General features: G+C 40.9%; 4 protein-coding genes across 4 annotated transcripts; 1 reads left to right on the plus strand and 3 right to left on the minus strand.

Moving 5' to 3' along the window:
- Nucleotides 1-218: 218 nt before the first annotated feature.
- On the minus strand, nt 219-4366 carry LOC117304094. The gene is made up of 3 exons (XM_033788597.1): nt 4276-4366; nt 1547-1900; nt 219-787 (listed from the first exon to the last, which is right to left on the minus strand). The coding sequence occupies exons 1-3, from the start codon at nt 4334-4336 to the stop codon at nt 288-290; spliced, it is 915 nt and encodes a 304-aa protein (XP_033644488.1). The 5' UTR covers nt 4337-4366; the 3' UTR covers nt 219-287.
- Nucleotides 4367-4744: 378 nt separating this feature from the next.
- On the minus strand, nt 4745-9268 carry LOC117303951. Its single transcript, XM_033788418.1, has 4 exons — nt 9260-9268; nt 7185-7542; nt 6079-6480; nt 4745-4845 (listed from the first exon to the last, which is right to left on the minus strand). The coding sequence occupies exons 1-4, from the start codon at nt 9266-9268 to the stop codon at nt 4745-4747; spliced, it is 870 nt and encodes a 289-aa protein (XP_033644309.1).
- A 1415-nt stretch (nt 9269-10683) lies between these two features.
- On the minus strand, nt 10684-12858 carry LOC117303953 (glutathione peroxidase-like). The gene is made up of 2 exons (XM_033788422.1): nt 12424-12858; nt 10684-11293 (listed from the first exon to the last, which is right to left on the minus strand). The coding sequence occupies exons 1-2, from the start codon at nt 12856-12858 to the stop codon at nt 11012-11014; spliced, it is 717 nt and encodes a 238-aa protein (XP_033644313.1). The 3' UTR covers nt 10684-11011.
- Nucleotides 12859-14217: 1359 nt separating this feature from the next.
- On the plus strand, nt 14218-17478 carry LOC117304119 (glutathione peroxidase-like). Its single transcript, XM_033788620.1, has 2 exons — nt 14218-14748; nt 16438-17478. Exons 1-2 carry the CDS (start codon nt 14299-14301, stop codon nt 16636-16638), a joined length of 651 nt encoding a protein of 216 aa, XP_033644511.1. The 5' UTR covers nt 14218-14298; the 3' UTR covers nt 16639-17478.
- The last annotated feature ends 2533 nt before the right edge of the window (nt 17479-20011 follow it).

Genomic DNA, 20011 nt, shown 5'->3' on the forward strand with positions numbered 1-20011 from the left:
TTAGATTACAACAACCAATTTATGATGCAGCACCATAATTAATCTGTTAACGCCAAAAGACCCGAAAACACTTCCATAACATAATGTTTACTTGGAGAATTATTTTATTTCCAACAGTATTTTGCTATTTCCAACAATATTTTTGAGCATTATTTATACACATTTATTTTAATAGATTTAAAATTAAATGTAAAACAATTTTAACTTATAATAGACACACAATTATTAACATTCGATAAAAACAACTTTTTCTTAATAATTATCTCAGTGGATCATGACAACCATCTTTACATCAATCTGTTAATAAAATTATAGAAGAGCGCGGTTAATAAAGCAAAAACTGTCAATGATTTTGCACTTTTCAGACTCGTTTGGCCATTCCCGCCATCATTCGAAACAATAGTCGTTTCTCCAGTGTCATCCTCGCTCCAATCGCCTGGGTTCTGGCCACCTCCTTCCCCTGGCAGAGGTCGAAGTGTTTGCGCATAAGCCCCCTTGTAACATCCCATGATATACGGGAAATCAGCCGTGGTGTGGTACCTGTACTTCCCGTTCACATACCGACCATGACACTCGTCTAGATCATCTGATGTTAACGTGTTGCCATTCTCATCGATGGGGCCGTAGATCGGGAACCCATCTAATGCCACACCGATGATGGACGATGGTTCCCCGTCCACGATGGTGAATACGCATGACGAGGGCTGCTTGTGATAGTGGTAGACCCCAGCCATCGTTGGATGACCATCGCAATTGTCAAAAGTTTCCGTTTCTACTGCATCTTCCCCTTCAAATTTTAACAAAAGAAACACAAACACAAATTTTATACCTCAAATAATAATTGGTACAAACGAGAAAATTTCACTGACGTACAAAAACTTAGGCACTGTGACACAATCACATGACGTCATCATTATAGTTATCTTGGTTTATTTGTCGTGATATCTTCTGGTAATGAAATCAAGGATGCCCCATAAAGTGAACTTGATCACTTTAGCTTGCGGGTCATGATGAAACATGCAAACACTGCTTGCTCTGTGGTGTGAACCAGAAACACCAGGTTCACACTAGACTTGAACACGTTCGTCCTGGAAAAAGAAAATGCCACACACCGGGGTCGACCCGGGGAAGCTAAACGAACGCACCCATTGTTAAGTTCCCCAACGGAAGCTTCAGGGGGAAAATTTAACCAAGTACCAAGTATATTTGGTTTGCGGTAACACCATGTGTGTATCTACTTGCCAGGTAGAGTTGTTCTAAGGGAACTGTCTTGCTTTATTCTACTGCCGTTGAGTAGATAATCGGAGGTTCGGGAGACTTCTCAGTTCTGAAAAGAACTGTCCTGCTTTTTAACTATTACCAGGGCGGATGGTATAGAAATTTAACTGGACTACTACTTAGCTTATAGGATCGTAATTAACTGTACTGCCGCGGAGTCAGTTATGAAGTACCAAGTACCAAGTACCAAGTACCAAGTACCAAGTACCAAGTTTTGAAATATATATTTTTTAACAACAACATAAAAAGAAGTTTGATGATCCCTCACCTGTATTGGTGTACGGATTGAAAAATGGAATTCCATTAATTGCCACGCCAATTGGTCCAAGCTGAAGTGGTACATTGGAGGTTCCGACCACCGGATTAACCGGAATCGTCCACACGTGATCCTGCAAGACAATATCGTTCGGGTTCCCTCGTCGCGGATATTCGGGAGTCAAATGATCCGGAACTCCATTACTCGTGATGTGGTGAAAACCGTCCGTAGTTTCTATCGTAATGCTTCCCATCAAACCCGTGTTTGTCTCGATCATATCTGACGTCATAAAACTGGCAAGTTGTTCGTCGGTGAGGGCGCTAGATAGCGAAACTAGAGCTGTCAGGATGGCCGCCAGGATCATTGCTTTATAAAAAAAACAAAGTATCAGTTTTAAAAGGTGTTGTTTAAAATTGCTATTCAAAAATTTAAATTAGTTATGCCTTATCCAAAATTATTATACCAATGGTCGAAATAGCTTTTTTTTTTAAAGACACTGGACACCTTTAGTAATTGTCAAAGACCAGTATACTCTGCTGGTGTATCCCAACACAAATGCATAAAATAACAACCCTTTAAAAAAAATACTCAATTGGTCATCGGAGTTGCAAGAGAATAATGATCCACAAAATGTGTGTGCTTTCAAATGCCCAATCAAAGGCTTCAGTTTTTTATTTCAGTGAGAACTTACCTCTTTCTCAAAAACTACTTTACCTCAGAGGGAGCTGTTTCTTTTGCTCTTCATTTGCTCTTTACCAAGTAAGTTTTTATGCTGACAATACCTTTGAGTGTCCAGTACCTTTGACTTTATACAGTTACCGCACTATTACGCGCAGGTACGGGATGGTACCACTGTGACCGGGTTAATCCAACAATACTACCGTCGGTATACAGCGAGGGTATAAAAAATGGTCATACTGCAAAAGGAAAGCTATAATCTTTTATAATAATATAATAATACTTCATTCAGGCATATCACAATACATACAGATTATGACACATTCTTGCAGTAAAATACATTGTGTTTGTTTAAAGGAACACGTTGCCTTGGATCGGACGAGTTGGTCTATATAAAAAGCGTTTGAAACCGTTTGTTATGAAATGCATATGGTTAGAAAGATGTTTACAAAGTAGAATATAATGATCCACACAAGTATCACTCAAAATTGCACGGTTTTCATTATACGTCGCGAACTAACACGGTCGGCCATTTATGGCAGTCAAAAATCCATAGATGGCCGACCGTGTTACTGGACGAGGTAAAAAAGAAAACCACGCAATTTCGAGGGATGTTTGTGTAGATCATTGTATTCTACTTTTACAACATCTTTCTAACCATATACCGATTTTATAAAAAAAAACTGTTACAGGACGCTTTTCAAGGACCAACTCGACCGATCCAAGGCAACGTGTTCCTTTAACTACAATACTAGACTGTTATTGTACGGGTACAGGATGGCACCATTGTGTTCAACCCGACAACGATATGGTTTACACCATGGATGTACATGTACCATGTTTCTCCATGGTTATACAATGTCGGCAAGGATAGTCGCGGTCATGGAGGTTACCTCCATGGTCACACTGACAAGAATCTTTTCAATAAGAGTAGTAATGAGTCATCATATTGATGTATTAAGAGGGTTTGATCCGAGTCTTTCATCAGTCTGTCCCCACATTGGGTGATCCGCAGGTCACCAAACTCTTCCTAACTTTAAGATTAATCTTAGGTCTTAGGACGAGTCCCAACCCTGCACTCTGTAACATGCAGATCTTAAGATTAATCCTAAGTTGACGAGTTACTCGTCCTAACTCGAGATAGGATCAATCCTAGCGTTTCGTGAAATCGACGGCAGGTGTTAAATATTTTTGGGCCTTGATGATGGATAACTTTTATTGGACAACTTTCCGTATCACGCCACCACGTTTTCACTCATTATTTTACAAAAAAGGTATATCTCAGTGAGGTAAATTAGATACTATTATTATTTCATATCGATTGAAAATGCGGTGGCGCCATAAGGACACTTTTTTTCCGGTGTCAGATGCAATTGTGTCCGCCGTGTAATACCGTCCGCTCTGGACACTTTTGCAAATGCAATCATGTCCGGGGCTGTGCAAAACCGTCCGGCGGACATGTAAATGACTGTACATGTGCGCGCGTAAGCGAGCGTGCATGCACTGAACCTACGTATTATGCAGCATGAATATTCACGTATTTTATGATTGCAGCGAATACCCAACGGCCGAACGTTTCCCATGTCATCATGACATGCACTTAGCTTGTAAAAAAGTGGCGAACGTGCTCCGTCGACCAAGGGCGTTTATTTAACTGCATGGACTGTTTTTGCACGGGGCGGACACAACTGCACATGCAAATGTGTCCGGGCGGACACAATTGCATTATGCAGCAGCGTCCGGGCGGACATGACTGCATATGCAAAACCGTCCGGCGGACATTATTGCATATACAATACTGTCCTCCGGATAGTATTAATTGCATGCGACAACGCATGCACTATACGCACAATACAGGCAGACGGGAGAGTTAGTCGAACCTCAATTAACACATTGTGATCAAAAGCAACATTCAATCACGCAATCCAGAGAAGTGAGATATCTCGAGAAATACTACAAGCATTTCGACCGCTACATACAGTCAACAAATCCCCATTCCACCTACCTACGACGAATGAAAGAAGACAAATAAGTGCACCCTTATTTACAATAGTATATCTTACCTTCCATCTTCACCGAGCATGCAGCCAACAAGTCGACCCGTGAAATTTCCAGCATTAGCATGGACTCCAAGAAAATGTGTTCGGTGTTTGTTGCCGGTACTCTGGCTCCGGTGACTTGCAAATTAATGATACTTCACTTGTTGACATAATGTGGTCATAGTCATGTAACGGGCATACTGACGTGGGTTGTGTTACGTAACACAGTATTGTTAAGAAAATCTCATCGATTTCATCTTAAGCCTCGGTCACCTTCGTCACTGGACTGGTATGACTTGGTAGGATTCTTCATGAACGTCTTTAATAAAGACCTAGCCAAGAGTTACGAAACCAAATTACTTCAAGCCTTAATTTGGTAATATTATTATGTCAATTATAAGATGAACATGCCGGTGTCCCAGGGATTCGGTGTCACAGGAGATTTTGTCCTCCCCAATAATATGGAAATGAAAGTGGGTTGTAGGAGTGTGATTCAAAAGAGGGCGCTATCAGAAGAATTTGGCACACAAATCGCCGTATTGGGGGCGGAGGTGGGGAGGCACACATTATCCCCTGCCACACCGTCTCTGACGTCTACGAACAAATAGTAATCATCATCAATCAGCATAGACTGATGAAGTCCTTTTTTGTTAAGCTTTTTGGCTCCTGTTGGTTTTGTATACACGTTTCCCAACTGTGGACCCGAACCGTGTACCCTATTTGTCCCCTTTTGTTGTAGGTCCCCGGTTTGAATATGTTTACCCATATAGCCATGAATGAAGGAAATACATATTCACCCCATACACCACCTTTCGGAACCGGTTTGTGGGGTTTTACTATTGTTGTTCAATAGCCCCTTTACAACAGAACTATGTGTCCAACTTGAGAATTGAGTTCCCTGTGGGGTCCAATGTTACATTGTGTAAAAGACCAAACAAGGGAACCCTGGTGTGGTGGTTTCTACTTTCCGCCGTCTTCAGTTTTCCCAATAACCAAATACGGTAAACATTACGTCATGCGACGCCTGCGCACAGCAAGCGAAAGTAGTCAATATTGTTATGTGCCGTACTGAGTCCCGGAAAACTGAACACGGTGGAAGACTGAAACCGCCACACCGGAAGCTCACCAGAGACAGCATAATTTATCATGCATCTTTTCCCTTCCAATTTCTCAATGTTCAATAAATTCGCTGTTAAATAATTGTATCATACAACATACGACATATAGATGATTCAAATAAAATACCTCAAATGGCTGCTAATGTGTCTGCTGACAATTCAGTATTATTTGTATTTATTTACCTGGCATCAAACAAACACACAAAGTAAATAAAACCAATGAACATACAGTACAGAAGGCACAACGTAGTGACAAGAAATAAAAAGTTGAATTTAATCACCGTTGCCCGCAGGCGTGTAGCTCTCAAATAAAGAAAATTATACAAAAATCGAAGGAAATATAATTACAATTATGATAAAAAGTTTTAAAACAAAATAAAATAGGCAATTATTTTATACATACGCCAGCCAATTAAAAATATTATTTACTTCACAAAATTACTAGCCTTGTAAGCGTAGAATGCCTAGTAACGTGAAGTACGCACGCGCAGAAGTCCAAATTCGCCGCTAACCCGTGAAATACGCTTGCCGTAAGAACAGAATTCCCTGCTTCCGTAAGCGCAGATTCTGTGCTAACGGAAGCAGAGCCATGAAATTGGGCACTGGTGGGCTGAGTGATGCACCTCATTCAACAGCTAGCGCTTGCGCAATGAATGTTTCTAAACAACAAATGAAAGAACCAAGCCAAGCACTGTTAACACAACTGTACCTTGAACGATTTTCTGACCATTAATAGGGTCAGTTGTTTCAGGTGGTGGGAGACTGCCACCCCCGCCCGGTGGGCCAGGGGGACCACCGCCCGAAGCTGTATACTCGCCCTTAAAACACCCTAAAATGTACGGGAAATCAGCCGTTGTGTGGTACCTGTACTCCCCGTTAACATACCGACCATGACACTCGTCTAGATCATCTGATTTTAACGTGTTGCCATTCTCATCGATGGGGCCGTAGATTGGGAACCCATCTAATGCCACACCGATGATTGACGATGGTTCCCCGTCCACGATGGTGAACACGCAGGACGCAGGCTGCTTGTGATAGTGGTAGACTCCCATGGGATCAGGATGGCCGTCACAACTGTCAAAAGTCTCGGTCAATACCGCGTCTTCACCTGGAAAGAGAAACAAAGCCAAAACAAATAGTATATAGGAGTAGGAGCATGCATGCATGAGGGTCTGCACGGTTATAGCCCAGTGGCGGCGGTTTGTGCAGTAAAGACAAGACAAGCTAATAGGTTCGTAAACTTACTATGGGAAGATCAACTAAACAGCCGTCGGTTTCACTAAAAACTCTTCCTATTCTTAGGAATCATCTTAGGACTTAGGACGAGTTAAGTTCCGTATACCAGACGTTAGGACGCATTGGACTCATCTTAAGTCAGGACGAGGTAATTGTGGTACTCCTTTTAATAAATAGCACCATGGACCGAGATTCTAATGGCTGACAAGGTGCTGTGGTGCAATGTGCAGCCAACAAACCAGTAACTACGGGGCAAACCCCTTTTCGTTTCGATAGTGCACTGCATTTTACACAACACACGGGACCAACGGCTTTACCGTCCCATCCGAAGGAAAAAGCATCGTGGTTAAGTGTCTTGCGTAAAAACACAGGTGTCACGACGGGGAATCGACCCCAGCACTCTGCTGATCAGAAACACCAGGGTTTGAAGTCGCTCGGCCACTACACTATTATAGTTAAGAGCGTCTCCACCATATCTCAAAATGGCTTATAGAGATGAACTCTTGCAGGACAAACTACTGGTGGCGCCCTGTATTGTAAATTCTCTAAAAATTTTCATTTTGAATGTCTTTGTACCTGTGATGGTGAAGGGGTTGAATAATGGGATACCATTGATGGCAACACCAATTGGTCCCATGGGAAGCGCTGTGTTCGAATCAGCAACGCTGGGATTAACCGGTACCGTCCACAAGTGGGATTGGGTCTCGATGTCGTTCGGGTTGCCCATCCTCGGATACTCGGGAGTCAAATGATCAGGGACACCGTTACTCGTAATGGTGTGCATCCCGTCGGCCGTCTCGATCGATATCACGCCCATCAGACCCGTGTTGGTCTCCACCATCTCGGTCGTCATGAAGACAGAGATTTGTTCATCTGTGAGGGCGCTAGACAGGGTCACCAAGGCGGCCAAAAAGACACCGGCTAACGACGCCATCTGTTAAACAAAAAATAGTCAAGTGTTTATATAATTTTTGTTTTTACAAGTTCATAATTGACCAATAAGTCATGACAATGGTGTAACGGTTATGCCACACCGTCTCTGGGGACCATTGTCTTAGCCATGTATAACTTATCCCAATAAGCTGCTCCAGACGCTTGAAACCAGACTAAGCCAGGTTTTTTGTGAACCGGACACTTTTCGGCACCTCGCAAAATCTAACTGTTTCAACTGGGTGCCGAGTTTGTATTTGTACATGTGCCGAGTTGGCAAGGTGTCGAGGTTGTAGGCGCCGAGTTTGCTTTTTTGTTTGTTGTTAAAAACTGTTTATTTTTTATGCAATTTATTTTGAACTTTTTACGGGGTTACAAAGTGCTGCAGTGCACAATCAGCAGCCCCTGCATTCTTGTTATTGGACTCGCGTGCTATTGTTTTGCCATTCCTCTGATATCTCTGGTGTATGTAACCAGCGCAACCATTTTGATCTGCTTATGGCAGTTACATAATCCTTAATGCAGTGCCATGGTACAAGCTTATACAAATCCCATTAGTCAAACTAAGAATGTTAAGCTTGAAGCACTGTGTTGATGGAAACTGAAGATTTTAGAGGGACGAAGGCGCAAGATGCGAAACATCTAATGTTAAACGTGAAATACGCATGGGAGCCATTTTAGCATGTAAATGTTTGGTTTTCCATTGATAGGAATTGTCGTTGTCTTTGCTGATCTGCACAAAAGAGTACTTTGCCAAAATGGCGTCCGGTGGGATTTCACATTTTAGCCCGAGTTCCACATCTTGCGCCAAGCGGCGCTCTATTATCTTTGAAGTGTTAACTACAATCTACAACTGTTATAGTTAGACTCAGATTCAAGTCCCGTTCTCATTGCGAGAGGTCCCTACTAATACTATATCCGCAGCTATTGTGGTTCCGGTTGGGGAGACGTTAGGCGATGGGAATGAAAATAAAAGGACTTTCACGGGATTGGGACTTGAGTCAAGTCTATGGTCCCGTACGTGGTGCTTGATCCTCTTCTGGTTTAATATAACCTGGAGTCCGGGTATATTTTAGACTTGATTCAAGCACCAATCCCGTGGGAGTCCCTTGATTTTCAGTCCCATCGCTTAACGTCAGAAAATTCCCCCATCCCCTGTACCATTCTCAAGACCAGAAGAATAATGCCTTTAAAGGCAGTGGACACTATTGGTAATTACTCAAAATAATTATTAGCATAAAACCTTGTTTGGTGACAAGTAATGGGGAGAGGTTGGTGGTATAAAACATCGTGAGAAACAGCTCCCTCTGAAGTGCCATATAGTTTTGGAGAAAGAAGTAATTTTCCACGAATTTGATTTCGAGACCTCAAGTTTAGAACTTGTACGTTTGTAAATGATTAAAATAATTTTCGTCTCATAAGACGAAAATTATTTTCATGACACTGTATTACTCATTTCCCAAAAACTACAGCACCTCAGCACGTAGTATTTCCAGGGAAGCTTTCTACTATCATTATCTTCAAACCGCACAACTTCGTGTGACAAGGGTATTTTTTCTTTCATTATTATCTCGCAAGTTCGATGACCAATTGAGCTCAAATTTTCACAGGTTAGTTATTTTATGCATCTGTTGAGATACACCAACTGTGAAGGTTAGCCTTTGACAATTACCAATAGTGTCCACTGCCTTTATTAACAACTAAAATTGTCCAACACTTACCTTGTACATCGTGGTCATGAGTGCAAATGAAGCTTTTGTGTACCAGAACGATTTGTATTGTTACCACTGGGTCTGTCCAGAGATGTCACCGACTATTCTTTGTTTGTCAGGCTTTGCTGTGTGTGATTCTGAGATATCACCATCTCCAACCTATTTGTCACCGATAAGGACTGTTTTGTTAATACATCATCTTTGTTTGCGGATTAATTTAATAATGTCTATGTTATAATAATGGGTGATGCTTGCCGGCCCTTATAATTAACGGTTCACAGTCTGAAAGCCGATGCGTTACGTAATCTTGGTTTCAAGCATGGATTATTTTCCAGCCTCGCTGCCTTGGTCTATTATAAGGCCTATTTCGAAGCCACGGCTTCGGCTTTGTATTCGGCTTCAGGCTCCGTCCTCTCGCCTGAAGCCCTGAGAACGTGCGAAAAGCACGCGCAATATTGCAAAAACAACCGCGGCCAGGGATGAATCCAAAGCCGAAGCCATGATTTTCGAATAGGGTCGTTTGATGATTTCCATCTTCAGACAGTCGTCCCGAAATAAATTCAAGAACAAAAAGCACGCCCTCTGTCGGATTATCACGTTACGTTACGATACGTTACGAGTATTATGAGATAGTGACGTCACAAAACTGTGATTAACACATGGCGCTACCAAAACCTCTCCTGATTTTACCCACACCATGCCAAGTATAAATCCTTCTTAATTACTCATTATTATTAATTTATAACACAGAATGCTATATAGAAAAACAAAACAAAAATCAACATAAAGCAATTGGGTTGTTTAACCACCCTTTTATTGATACACCATGATTAACTTTTAAACATCTTTTACGATGTTTTCAGTTCAGAATTATAAGAAAAACACTTCCTTCGCACTCATCACACACTATTGCGTTGACGCAATCACTCCAAGTACGCATGCTCGAATGCACAAGAGCATGCGCAGTGGAAATGTTCATCAGAATAGGTCTTCCTCCATTATGAAGTTTGGGACCAACTCGTCATTCGCTGCGTTGCCATAGTTACGAGAAAGAAAGAAACATTTGAATTATAAAACAACTGAAAACAAAAAAAGATAAACTGTTGCGAACAATAAACCACATAGTATAAAAGACTTTAAAGGAAACAAACGATGAACAATGGGTGACTTTTCTGGTCTAAAGTGACATGCAACAGCCAGGTAAATCCGTTCTGAAATTATTGAGCACATGGCCAAAACCACGGCATCAATGACAGTGCATGCTGCCACCTAGCGTTTTAAAGTCTCCAGTTTGATGCATTGTTGATGCAGAAGAGAACCGATGGCCCTTTTCGAAACCATGGTTTCGGCTCCAAATTCGGCTCAGGCTAGCATGGCCCCGCGATTGCGTTGACAATTGCGCGTGCTTTGATGCGTTCGCGCTTAGGGCTTCAGACGAGAGAATGGAGCCTGAAGCCAAATCCAAGGCAAACACCGTTGTTTCGAAAGGGGCCGATGGATAAAAAAAAAAATTAAACCGTGTTTCAAGACGTTGCCGAACTAAAACCAAGAGTCATTCTAAAGATTCAATCATTCCATTATGTGGCTCACTGTCTTGGCATATTTTATAGACATTATTAAATAAAATAAAAACCACTCAGCATTTTCAGTCAAGAGAAGTGGGATTATAGTTTATGATTAAGGATGTTCTCTTTGCTGACATTTCACAGACAATTTTATAATAAAAAAATCTTTTAAATTATCACTCGATTCTGTTCTTGTCTACCAGAATGACTTGGATGAAGTTGCCCCACTAGTACTCTCAGTTGACGTTTCAACCTTAGGGGGCGAAGTGGCCATATTACTATCTCTCATTTTAATCAACATGTCGATGTCATCTTTAAGCTGCGCGGGGAGGGTCGGAGGGTCGAAGCGCTTGTATGGGACGCCCTCAGCGTCAATCAGAAACTTCTGGAAGTTCCACGTGATGTCATTCACGCTGACTGGGTCCCAGAACATGGAGCTCCTCTCACCGATGCGAGTTTGGACTGTCGGACAGTAGCTCTGAAACAAACGAGAGACCAAAAGAGACAACAATAAGACAAAGGCATTGTAGTGAGTTTTCGGTGCGCACACCTTTTTGGTTGTATACTTTCCCCTTTACTTTTGCCTTTATCCCAAGGCAGCCAATCTTTTTGTTAAATTTTGTTATGTTTGTGTAATGCCCTAATATACATGTATGCCGAGTTATGTCTCTGAACCATCGGTTCTTTTTTGAACTACTTCATATATAACACTTTTAATACTACCGCAAACAAACCTACAATGCAATGTGTGACGACAAAACTAAGGTTTGTGATATAAAAAGTTAAAGATGCTAAGTCAGATTTTTGGCCCCACACATTAAAAAATAGATTTAACGAAAAAAAGTTTAACTTTTACTTTCAATGGTCAGGAACCATGACAGAAATTTAAAACGTTTCTTATAAAACACATAAGAAATGGTCACGTGATATATTGTCGGGATCCCGACAATTTTGAGCACTTTATTTCACTGCTACTAATAATTGGCGGACTTTCTCGAGCAATGGCTCAAATGAAAGCTTGTAACTTTCTCAACCCCCATCAAAATACCAATTGAATTTTAAATCAATTTTTTGGGGTCAAATGGGCCAAAAATCTGACATAGCATCTTTAAAATCACGTAGTGACAGGAGATTCTGTCCAACCAGAGATTCGGTCCCCTCATGCGAACGTTGTACAAACTTCTTCCGATAGCGCCCTCTTGTGAATCCTCCTCCTAACTACAGCCCACGTGAGGGACAGAATCTCGGGCGGAAAGATTTTCCTGGGACCCTAGGACGTCACGAAACTAAGCTGATTTGAGATGATGTTAAAGGCAGTGGACACTATTGGTAATTACTCAAAATAATTTCAAGACCTCAGATTTAGAAGCACACAACTTCGTGTGACAAGGGTGTTTTTCTTTCATTATAATTTCGCAACTTCGACGACCGATTGAGCTCAAATTTTCACAGGTTTGTTATTACATGCATATGTTGAGATACACCAAGAGGGATGACTGGTCTTTGACAAGTACCAATAGTGTCCATTGCTTTAACCGGGATTTTACTATTCTAAAACCTATCGCTTGCTACCGAGTATCCAGGTTTACTGTATTCCTCTTTACCAACCTTTAGGTGTGTGTACATCGCATGCTCGTTCGCCCCGTTCACTTCCAGCTTTTGAAACACTGGGAAAGTCGGCACGTAGTCATCACCCGGCCTGACGTACCGCAACAGGTTCATCAGCTCATCATTAGACGCCGGTTCCTGTAGATTGAACTGGTTGCATGGAAAGGCCAGAACCTCCAAATCTCCCGCGTACTCCCTGCGTAGTGCATTCAGCAAGGGGTACTGGAAAACCAACCCTCAAAAGCTCGCCACATTGATGACGATGACGATCTTCCCCTTGTATTGGGAAAGTTCGATCTCTTGCGAGCCATCAATGGTGGTGAATTTGAAACCGTGTATGGTGCTCGTGGCGTTGCCCGTGCATCGGGACTCCGCAAGCCCCAGGGCGCCCGGGAGCGCTAGGAGAGCGAACACTAGGCCCGCAATGCTTCGCATCTTGCCGAAGACTATGGGTTTTCTGTAATACCCGGTAGTCTTATCGTCCCTCTGAGGCTATCAAGATGAACTTTGGACTTTTGTTGCTAAGCGGCTTAAAATGAATCTTGATATTGGTGTAATCAATCAAAATGTCGTTAACCGTTTCTACTTCCTCTCAAACCCTCAAGCCATATTAAAAAGGGAAGTATTGTCAAACCATAGAAATATGAGTACATTAAAAAATGATGCCTTTATTTTAAAACTAAATATTATTCGCTTGTTTTCCTATTATATAAACACGGTGTTGTGTACATTACTTTTTATCACAATAGATGTGGATCTTGATCAGCTTTGATTTATAGTCAATGCCAGGTTTATCTCTCAAGAACTGGCAAAAAAAAAATCATTATGAAAGATTAATGTAACCTCACTGATAAACATCAACGTGGAGTATTCAAACAGCAAATGCTTGATAGGGACAGACCGTGATGTACACCAAAATGGAGCATTCTAACAGCAACTGCTCGCTAGGGCCAAACACAGAACCTTGTGGTACACCAAAATGGAGCATTCGTGCGAAGACATAGCGAATGCTTGCTAGGACTTAACCTTGTGGTACACCAGAATGGAGCATTCACACAGCAAATACTTTCTAGGGCCAATTTAGAACACTGAGGACACCGATGTATGTTGCATTGATATGGGTGCAATATATCCATGCGTCATTTAAAAAAGGGGGAACAGACTGTAAATTACTCTGAAACACTATGTAAACAATTTTCTTAACACAACGTCCCGAATGATTTTCTCGTTTTCATAATTCCGGAATTGGGCAGGTTGTGAACATTATTACCCCATACTCAGGGAATTCAAAGGCAGTGGACATAATTGGTAATTGTCAAAGACTAACCTTCACAGTTGGTGTAGCTCAACTATGCCTAAAATAACAAACCTGTAAAAATTTGAGCTCAATCGGTCATCGAACTTGCGAGATAATAATGAAATAAAAAATACCCTTGTCACACGAAGTTGTGTGCGTTTAGATAGTTGATTTCGAGATCTCAAGTTCTAAACTTGAGGTCTCGAAATCAAATTTGTGGAAAACTATGGCACTTCAGAGGGAGCCGTTTCTCACAATGTTTTATACCATCAACCTCTCCCCATTACTCGTCACCAAGAAAGGTTTTACGCTGATAATTATTTTGATTAATTACCAATAGTGTTCACTGCCTTTAATTGGCAAACCATCAGATAACGGCTTCATTTAAAACTTTCTCTCGTTTATGGCTGCTGAAATATTGTCAAAAAAATAAACCAGATTCCACAGCGCCCCCTTGTGATATCTGTATCTAATTATTCGAAATCAGTCAGATGTTCATTTTTATTCAATAGTATAAATACAACCCATTCACTTTGTAAAGACCACAGTCGACACTGTTGGATGACCACAGCACCACCATGTTACAGCCAAGCCTTGCGAGGCTTGCACTCGCCCTGACTACCCTTATTGTAGTCCCGGGTCACTCATCAGCCTTCATGGATTCCACATGCAACACCTCCGATCAGTCCATCCATGGGCTCACCGTCACCACCATCGACGGGTCCAATACTTTCAAGCTGTCTGAATACAAAGGCAAGGTCTTGCTGATCGTCAATGTGGCCAGCTTCTGAGGTCTGGCCTTCCAGTACCCCTTACTGAATGCACTACGTAAGGAGTACGACGGCAAGGTGGAGGTCCTAGGTTTCCCTTGCAACCAGTTTCTACTTCAAGAACCTGCAGCCAATAACGAGATTCTGAACTTCCTCAAGTATGTTCGTCCCGCGGGCGGTTTTGCTCCGACCTTCCCGATGTTCCAGAAAGTTGAAGTGAACGGTGAAAATGCCGACCCTCTGTATAAATCTCTCCGGGTAAGGACATGGTGCATTTCCTCTACCTTAAGATTGATTTTATTTCGTACAAACAGTACATACATATTTTTGTATGATAAGTGAAAAAAGTGGTGGCGCCATACGGAAAGTTATGAAATTAACCATTTCCCCTTTACCGATGAGAACATATATATGCATAGGCCCTATGTGCCATTGCCCTTTCATTAATCAGTTTTCATTATTATCATTTAATAACAAAGCATACAATTGTACATGGCTGCACATCAGGTAAAAGTGTCTACAGAAGATGCAACAAAAAGTCCGATTTCAAGTTCCAATGTGTAGTCAAATAAATCAGTCCAGTATTTCAATAGTCATGGTGGCTTTTACTGCCGTGCAATATAATGGAATCTGATGTCAATTGTTATGGTAATTTATTTCTTTATAATGGCGAACTTTCAGTGGTGTCCTTGGGCTATGGTTAAACCTTCTGTAAATGCATTATTCAACTCAGTTTAAGCCGTACTTCAGTACCGTTAGATTGTAAAGCTTTTTACCAGACAAACACTGTTAAAACTAAGTGACATTTTCAACTTATAGGCCTATACTCATTTGAGTTTCAAACTTTTTAAAAGTTGCTTTATAATGTCCACAATAGACCGTAGAACTTTTTACTTTCCTGGTATGAATTGTTGCGTTTTACGATTATGACTACACCGTCGAAACATAGACTGCATTATTATTGGTTTTTTTTTTCATATATGCGTATGAAACCATACTTGATAAAGACCTAGGGTTGAGTTTTGATTTTTCTGGGTATATAAGTCCTCCTGTATGCACAAGAAGGCACGCGAGAAAAAAAACACGAGTTTTACAATTGTGAACAATCGCTGCAAATTGCTTTAATACCAGTCCAAAAGATTATTTCGGTTTTACACCCTTTTAAATCGACGTGTGTAGGCCTACTGTTTGCACCTAGTACTTTCCCGACTCGGTACTTTGCCTTTAGAATGTATCTAGACACAAACCTCGAACTGTAAAAAGAACACACAATAAACAAGGCGCCCGCCTAGTTTTGAAAGTAATGAAACACTGTCTAATAATAATTATTCAATCGATATTGACAATGCAGAGCTCTTTTCTCACTTAAGTTCCTTTAAAACATTCATCAAAAGATCATTTCAAAGGCACTGATAGTATAAAACATTGTGAGAAACGGCTCCCTCTGAAGTGACGAAGTTTTCCACGATTTTGATTTCGACACCTCAGAATTAGATTTTGAGGTCTCGAAATCAAGCATCTGAAAGCACACAACTTCGTGTGATGTGACAGGGGTGTTTTTTCTTTCATTATTATCTCGCGACTCCGACAACCAATTGAGCTCAAATTTGTACAGGTTTGTTTGTTATGTCATGTATAATGTTGAGATGCACAAAGTGAGAAGACTGGTCTTTGACAATTACAAAGAGTGTCCAGTGTCTTTAATGGTATGATCATTATGGTTTGATTGGCTGCATATTGCACCACAGGACTTTGTAAACCACTCATGGTGCTACATGTAAAAGGAGTAGGTCTGTCTCATTAAAACGTAGTCCCACAAACCTTGCAGGAAAATACAGAATGTTGACGCGCCTTGAGCGTCACTGAGTGACGGATGCGAGTTTTATAAAAAGCCAATATTAATTAATTAACTCATTAATTAATCATTTATTTTGTTTCATCTTCCAGGCCGCTTGTCCTGCTGTTAAAACAGAGATTGGTGACCCGAAGAATTTCTACTGGACGCCCATAACCATCAATGACATCACATGGAACTTCCAGAAGTTTTTGGTTGATCAAAACGGGATACCAGTTAAGCGGTACGACCCCGTTGTAATTCCAGCCATGGTCAAGAACGATATCGACTCCTTGCTGCAGAAGAGAGACTAACAACTGAACAACATACTTTTCCCGCCAACTACAAACAATATTTAAATACTTCGCAACTCTTAAATTCTCAATTATTTAATACATCCAACGTATTACATGTACACCATTTTAGGCCTTATAGCCGAATACCACCGAGCCTGAGCGAGCATTTCCGAACTAGTTAGTCGACTGGATTGCTAAAGATTTAGCGCGATATCAACTGTGATAGGCAGTTGAAGTACAGTCGCTGAATATTGATGTGCAATGTCACAAACTGCGCGCTCACTATAACTAAACCATGTAAAACAACTTCGCATTAATATACACACCGCCTATTTCGGCAACTTTTTCCTTTTTAATCTCCATTTCATGAAATGATCGTCAGTGAACAAGCATTGAAAACTATGCTACTTGTGTTGCTCTGAACAGAAACATTAGAATTGGTAACTAAATCTTAAGATGATAAGAATTCCAGCCACCATAAAAACAATGAAGTTGCTAAAAACAAATTGAGACGTATATTTTTGTTTAGAATTTTGTGTTTACTGATAGCACTTTACACACAAAGTTTCCAAAGAATTCCACAGAATGAGAAGATTTTTTTTTAACTGCTGGACACAACTCATGACGAACCAAGCTAAAACGCCTTTTATGGAAGAAGCTTTGTTTTGAATTTTACTGGATGACGTATGTCCCTTGTGCATTCGGGCATGCGTAGAAGAGTATTTGTGTTCCCAGCATACCAAACAAATTACAGCTTCTTACTTTGTCGAATTCTCTGGTATTTTAAAGGTAAAAATTCAAAATATTTACGGTTTGTTATTTTATGTATGAAATAAATTAAAATGATGCCTAACTTAATGTTTGATTTGTGTTGCTTTGAAAGCAATAGGCCCTAGGGTTTGCAACCTCGCCGTACGACCAACGTGGTTCAATTTAGAAAAAATAGGTATGTTGTAATAATTCAACCAGCGGCCGGTGTTGCATGCAATTATGTCCTCTACGCAATACTATCCGGAGGACATTATTGCATATGCAATAATGTCAGCTGGACGGTTTTGCATATGCAATCGTGTCTGCCCGGACGCTGCTGCATAATGCAATTGTGTCCGCCCGGACACATTTGCATATTCAGTTGTGTCCGCCCCCGTGCAAAACCGTCCTTGCAGTAAATTAAACGCCAATTTTTACAAGCTAAGTGCATGCCAATGACATGGGAAATGTTCGGCCGTTGGGTATTCGCTGCAATAATAAAATACGTGAATATTTATGCTGCATATACTTTGGTTCAGTGCATGCACGCTCGTTTATATTCGCGTGCACATACATGTGCAGTCATGTACATGTCAGCCGGACGGTTTTTGCATAGCCCCGGACACGATTGCATATGCAAAAGTGTCCGGAGCGGACAGTATTGCATGGCGGACGCAATTGCATCAGACACCGGTACTCTATAGGCTGCACCAAATCAATGTAAAGAGATGTTCTACATTAATTTGCTTAGCTCAAACAGGGCACCTTCCAAAATTTCGTGATAATGAATTATGCTGCAGTGCAAGTTCGCCCCAGCAAGACTTAGCCTGAAATGCACCCTTGGTAAGGGGGGCTACGAGATAGGATGAAAATAACACGGGGAGCCGAGGGCAGGAATTGCCTATCGCACCTAAAATAGTCTAGATTGTAGGATGGAGGGAAACATGCACCAAGCAAGGAGTTCCAAAGAGATGCACTGGTCCTGCTGGCTTTTAACTGAACAAGTTATGGGCAAACTTTATAATGGCCATCAGAAGTAAAGTATATGAAAATTGTATTCAGTACAAAGCCTGACCTACACATGCATAAGGCTTTTATAGACTTCTCACGACTAAAAATTTGCCGATTTTTCTGACGGCCCAATAATCGGACTTTAGGGGAGTATCTCTATTATCTTGGAAATTAATCAGTTGGATCTTTTGTAAATACAAGATTACTCTTGACATTTGGACTTGCAGTAGCTCTACAACTTCAAGCTTTCATTCTTACAATTAATGCAATAGTAATTTCACAATAAATTGATATGATTTCGATAACAACGGTCCAATCCAAAGTCGATCGGTCATTACTCGAGTGAAAATGTTGTAGCAGGTCAAACACTCTAACGTTAAAAGTTTGGGTAAAGGTGTCCCGCTGGAAATAATGACGAGTCATTATTTATCTAAATAAAGGCAGTGGACACTATTGGTAATTACTCAAAATAATTATTAGCATAAAACCTTTCTTGGTAACGAGTAATGGGGAGAGGTTGATGGTATAAAACAATGTGAGAAACGGCTCCCTCTTAAAGTAGTATAGTTTTCGAGAAAGAAGTAATTTTCCACGAGTTTGATTTCGAGACCTTGATTTAGAACTTTGAGGTCTCAAAATCAAGCATTTGAAAACACAGATGACAGGGCGTTTTTTCTTTCATTCTCGCAACTCTGACGACCGACTGACCTTTAATTTTCACAGGTTTGTTATTTTATGCACATGTTGAGACACACCAAGAGAGAAAGACTGGTCTTTGACAAATACCAATAGTGTCCAGTGTCTTTAACAAGCAATCAATAATAACAAGATTTTATAAAGGTTTGCGCAAAGGTGCTGAGGTACAGAAGAAATAAAAAAGTCGGACGAGAAACAGCAGGGGCTTAGGACTAATCCCTGGGGAACACCAAACAGCAGATCATGAGATAACGAGAACTCACGTTTTGCGAACAAAGGTTGGAAAACTATGTACCAAGTACATATCCACGGTTTGGGAAAAATTTTACACAAGATATTTAAAAGTAGTGTTGAATATTTTGTAAACAAACCGTTCCAATCATAATTATGATGTATTTTATTTAATGGAAAGTGGCAGTAAATGTTGAATTTGATCACAGCATTTTGTTTTATTACACGACTGAGTGTTCACGACTGATAAAACACGTCAGGTCGTTCTTGCCAAAGAGTATTGCTACCATGGACAGCATGCTGTGTAGATAAGGCATTCTTGGGCGGGAATGGGTGAAGGGGATGACTCGGCGAGATCGAGGTTGCCTAATGACCGATTCCATGCAGAATGGTTTTAACATAGAATGCAAAAAACACATTAACACAGACCTACTCTCAAGCCTGCACACTCTCAAGCCTGCACACTCTCAAGCCTGCACACTCTCAAGCCTGCACACTCTCAAGCCTGCACACTATCAACTTCAACACTACCAACGTCAACACTACCAACGTCAACACTAAAACTCCAAATGAAACAGAAAAAAGCAATGTTGATAAGCGGGTTTCTTTTTATTTACATGTTCATTAAATATTAATATATAATTTGAACAATAGTATATGAGACAATAGTGTTTATTAACAAACATCTAAGCATTTAAAAAAA

This window comes from Asterias rubens, chromosome 20 (genome assembly GCF_902459465.1).
Source record: "Asterias rubens chromosome 20, eAstRub1.3, whole genome shotgun sequence".
In the NCBI taxonomy this organism is placed as follows: domain Eukaryota; kingdom Metazoa; phylum Echinodermata; class Asteroidea; order Forcipulatida; family Asteriidae; genus Asterias; species Asterias rubens.

Coding starts and splice junctions, on each gene's coding strand:
- LOC117304094 (XM_033788597.1), bottom strand. CDS start 4,336: ATGCTAATGCTGGAAATTTCACGGGTCGACTTGTTGGCTGCATGCTCG. Junction 1,901..4,275: donor ATGCTCGGTGAAGATGGAAG/GTAAGATATACT, acceptor TTTTTTATAAAG/CAATGATCCTGGCGGCCATC. Junction 788..1,546: donor CAATCCGTACACCAATACAG/GTGAGGGATCAT, acceptor TAAAATTTGAAG/GGGAAGATGCAGTAGAAACG.
- LOC117303951 (XM_033788418.1), bottom strand. Junction 6,481..7,184: donor CAACCCCTTCACCATCACAG/GTACAAAGACAT, acceptor TTCTCTTTCCAG/GTGAAGACGCGGTATTGACC. Junction 4,846..6,078: donor TGGTCAGAAAATCGTTCAAG/GTACAGTTGTGT, acceptor ATTTGTTCGTAG/ACGTCAGAGACGGTGTGGCA.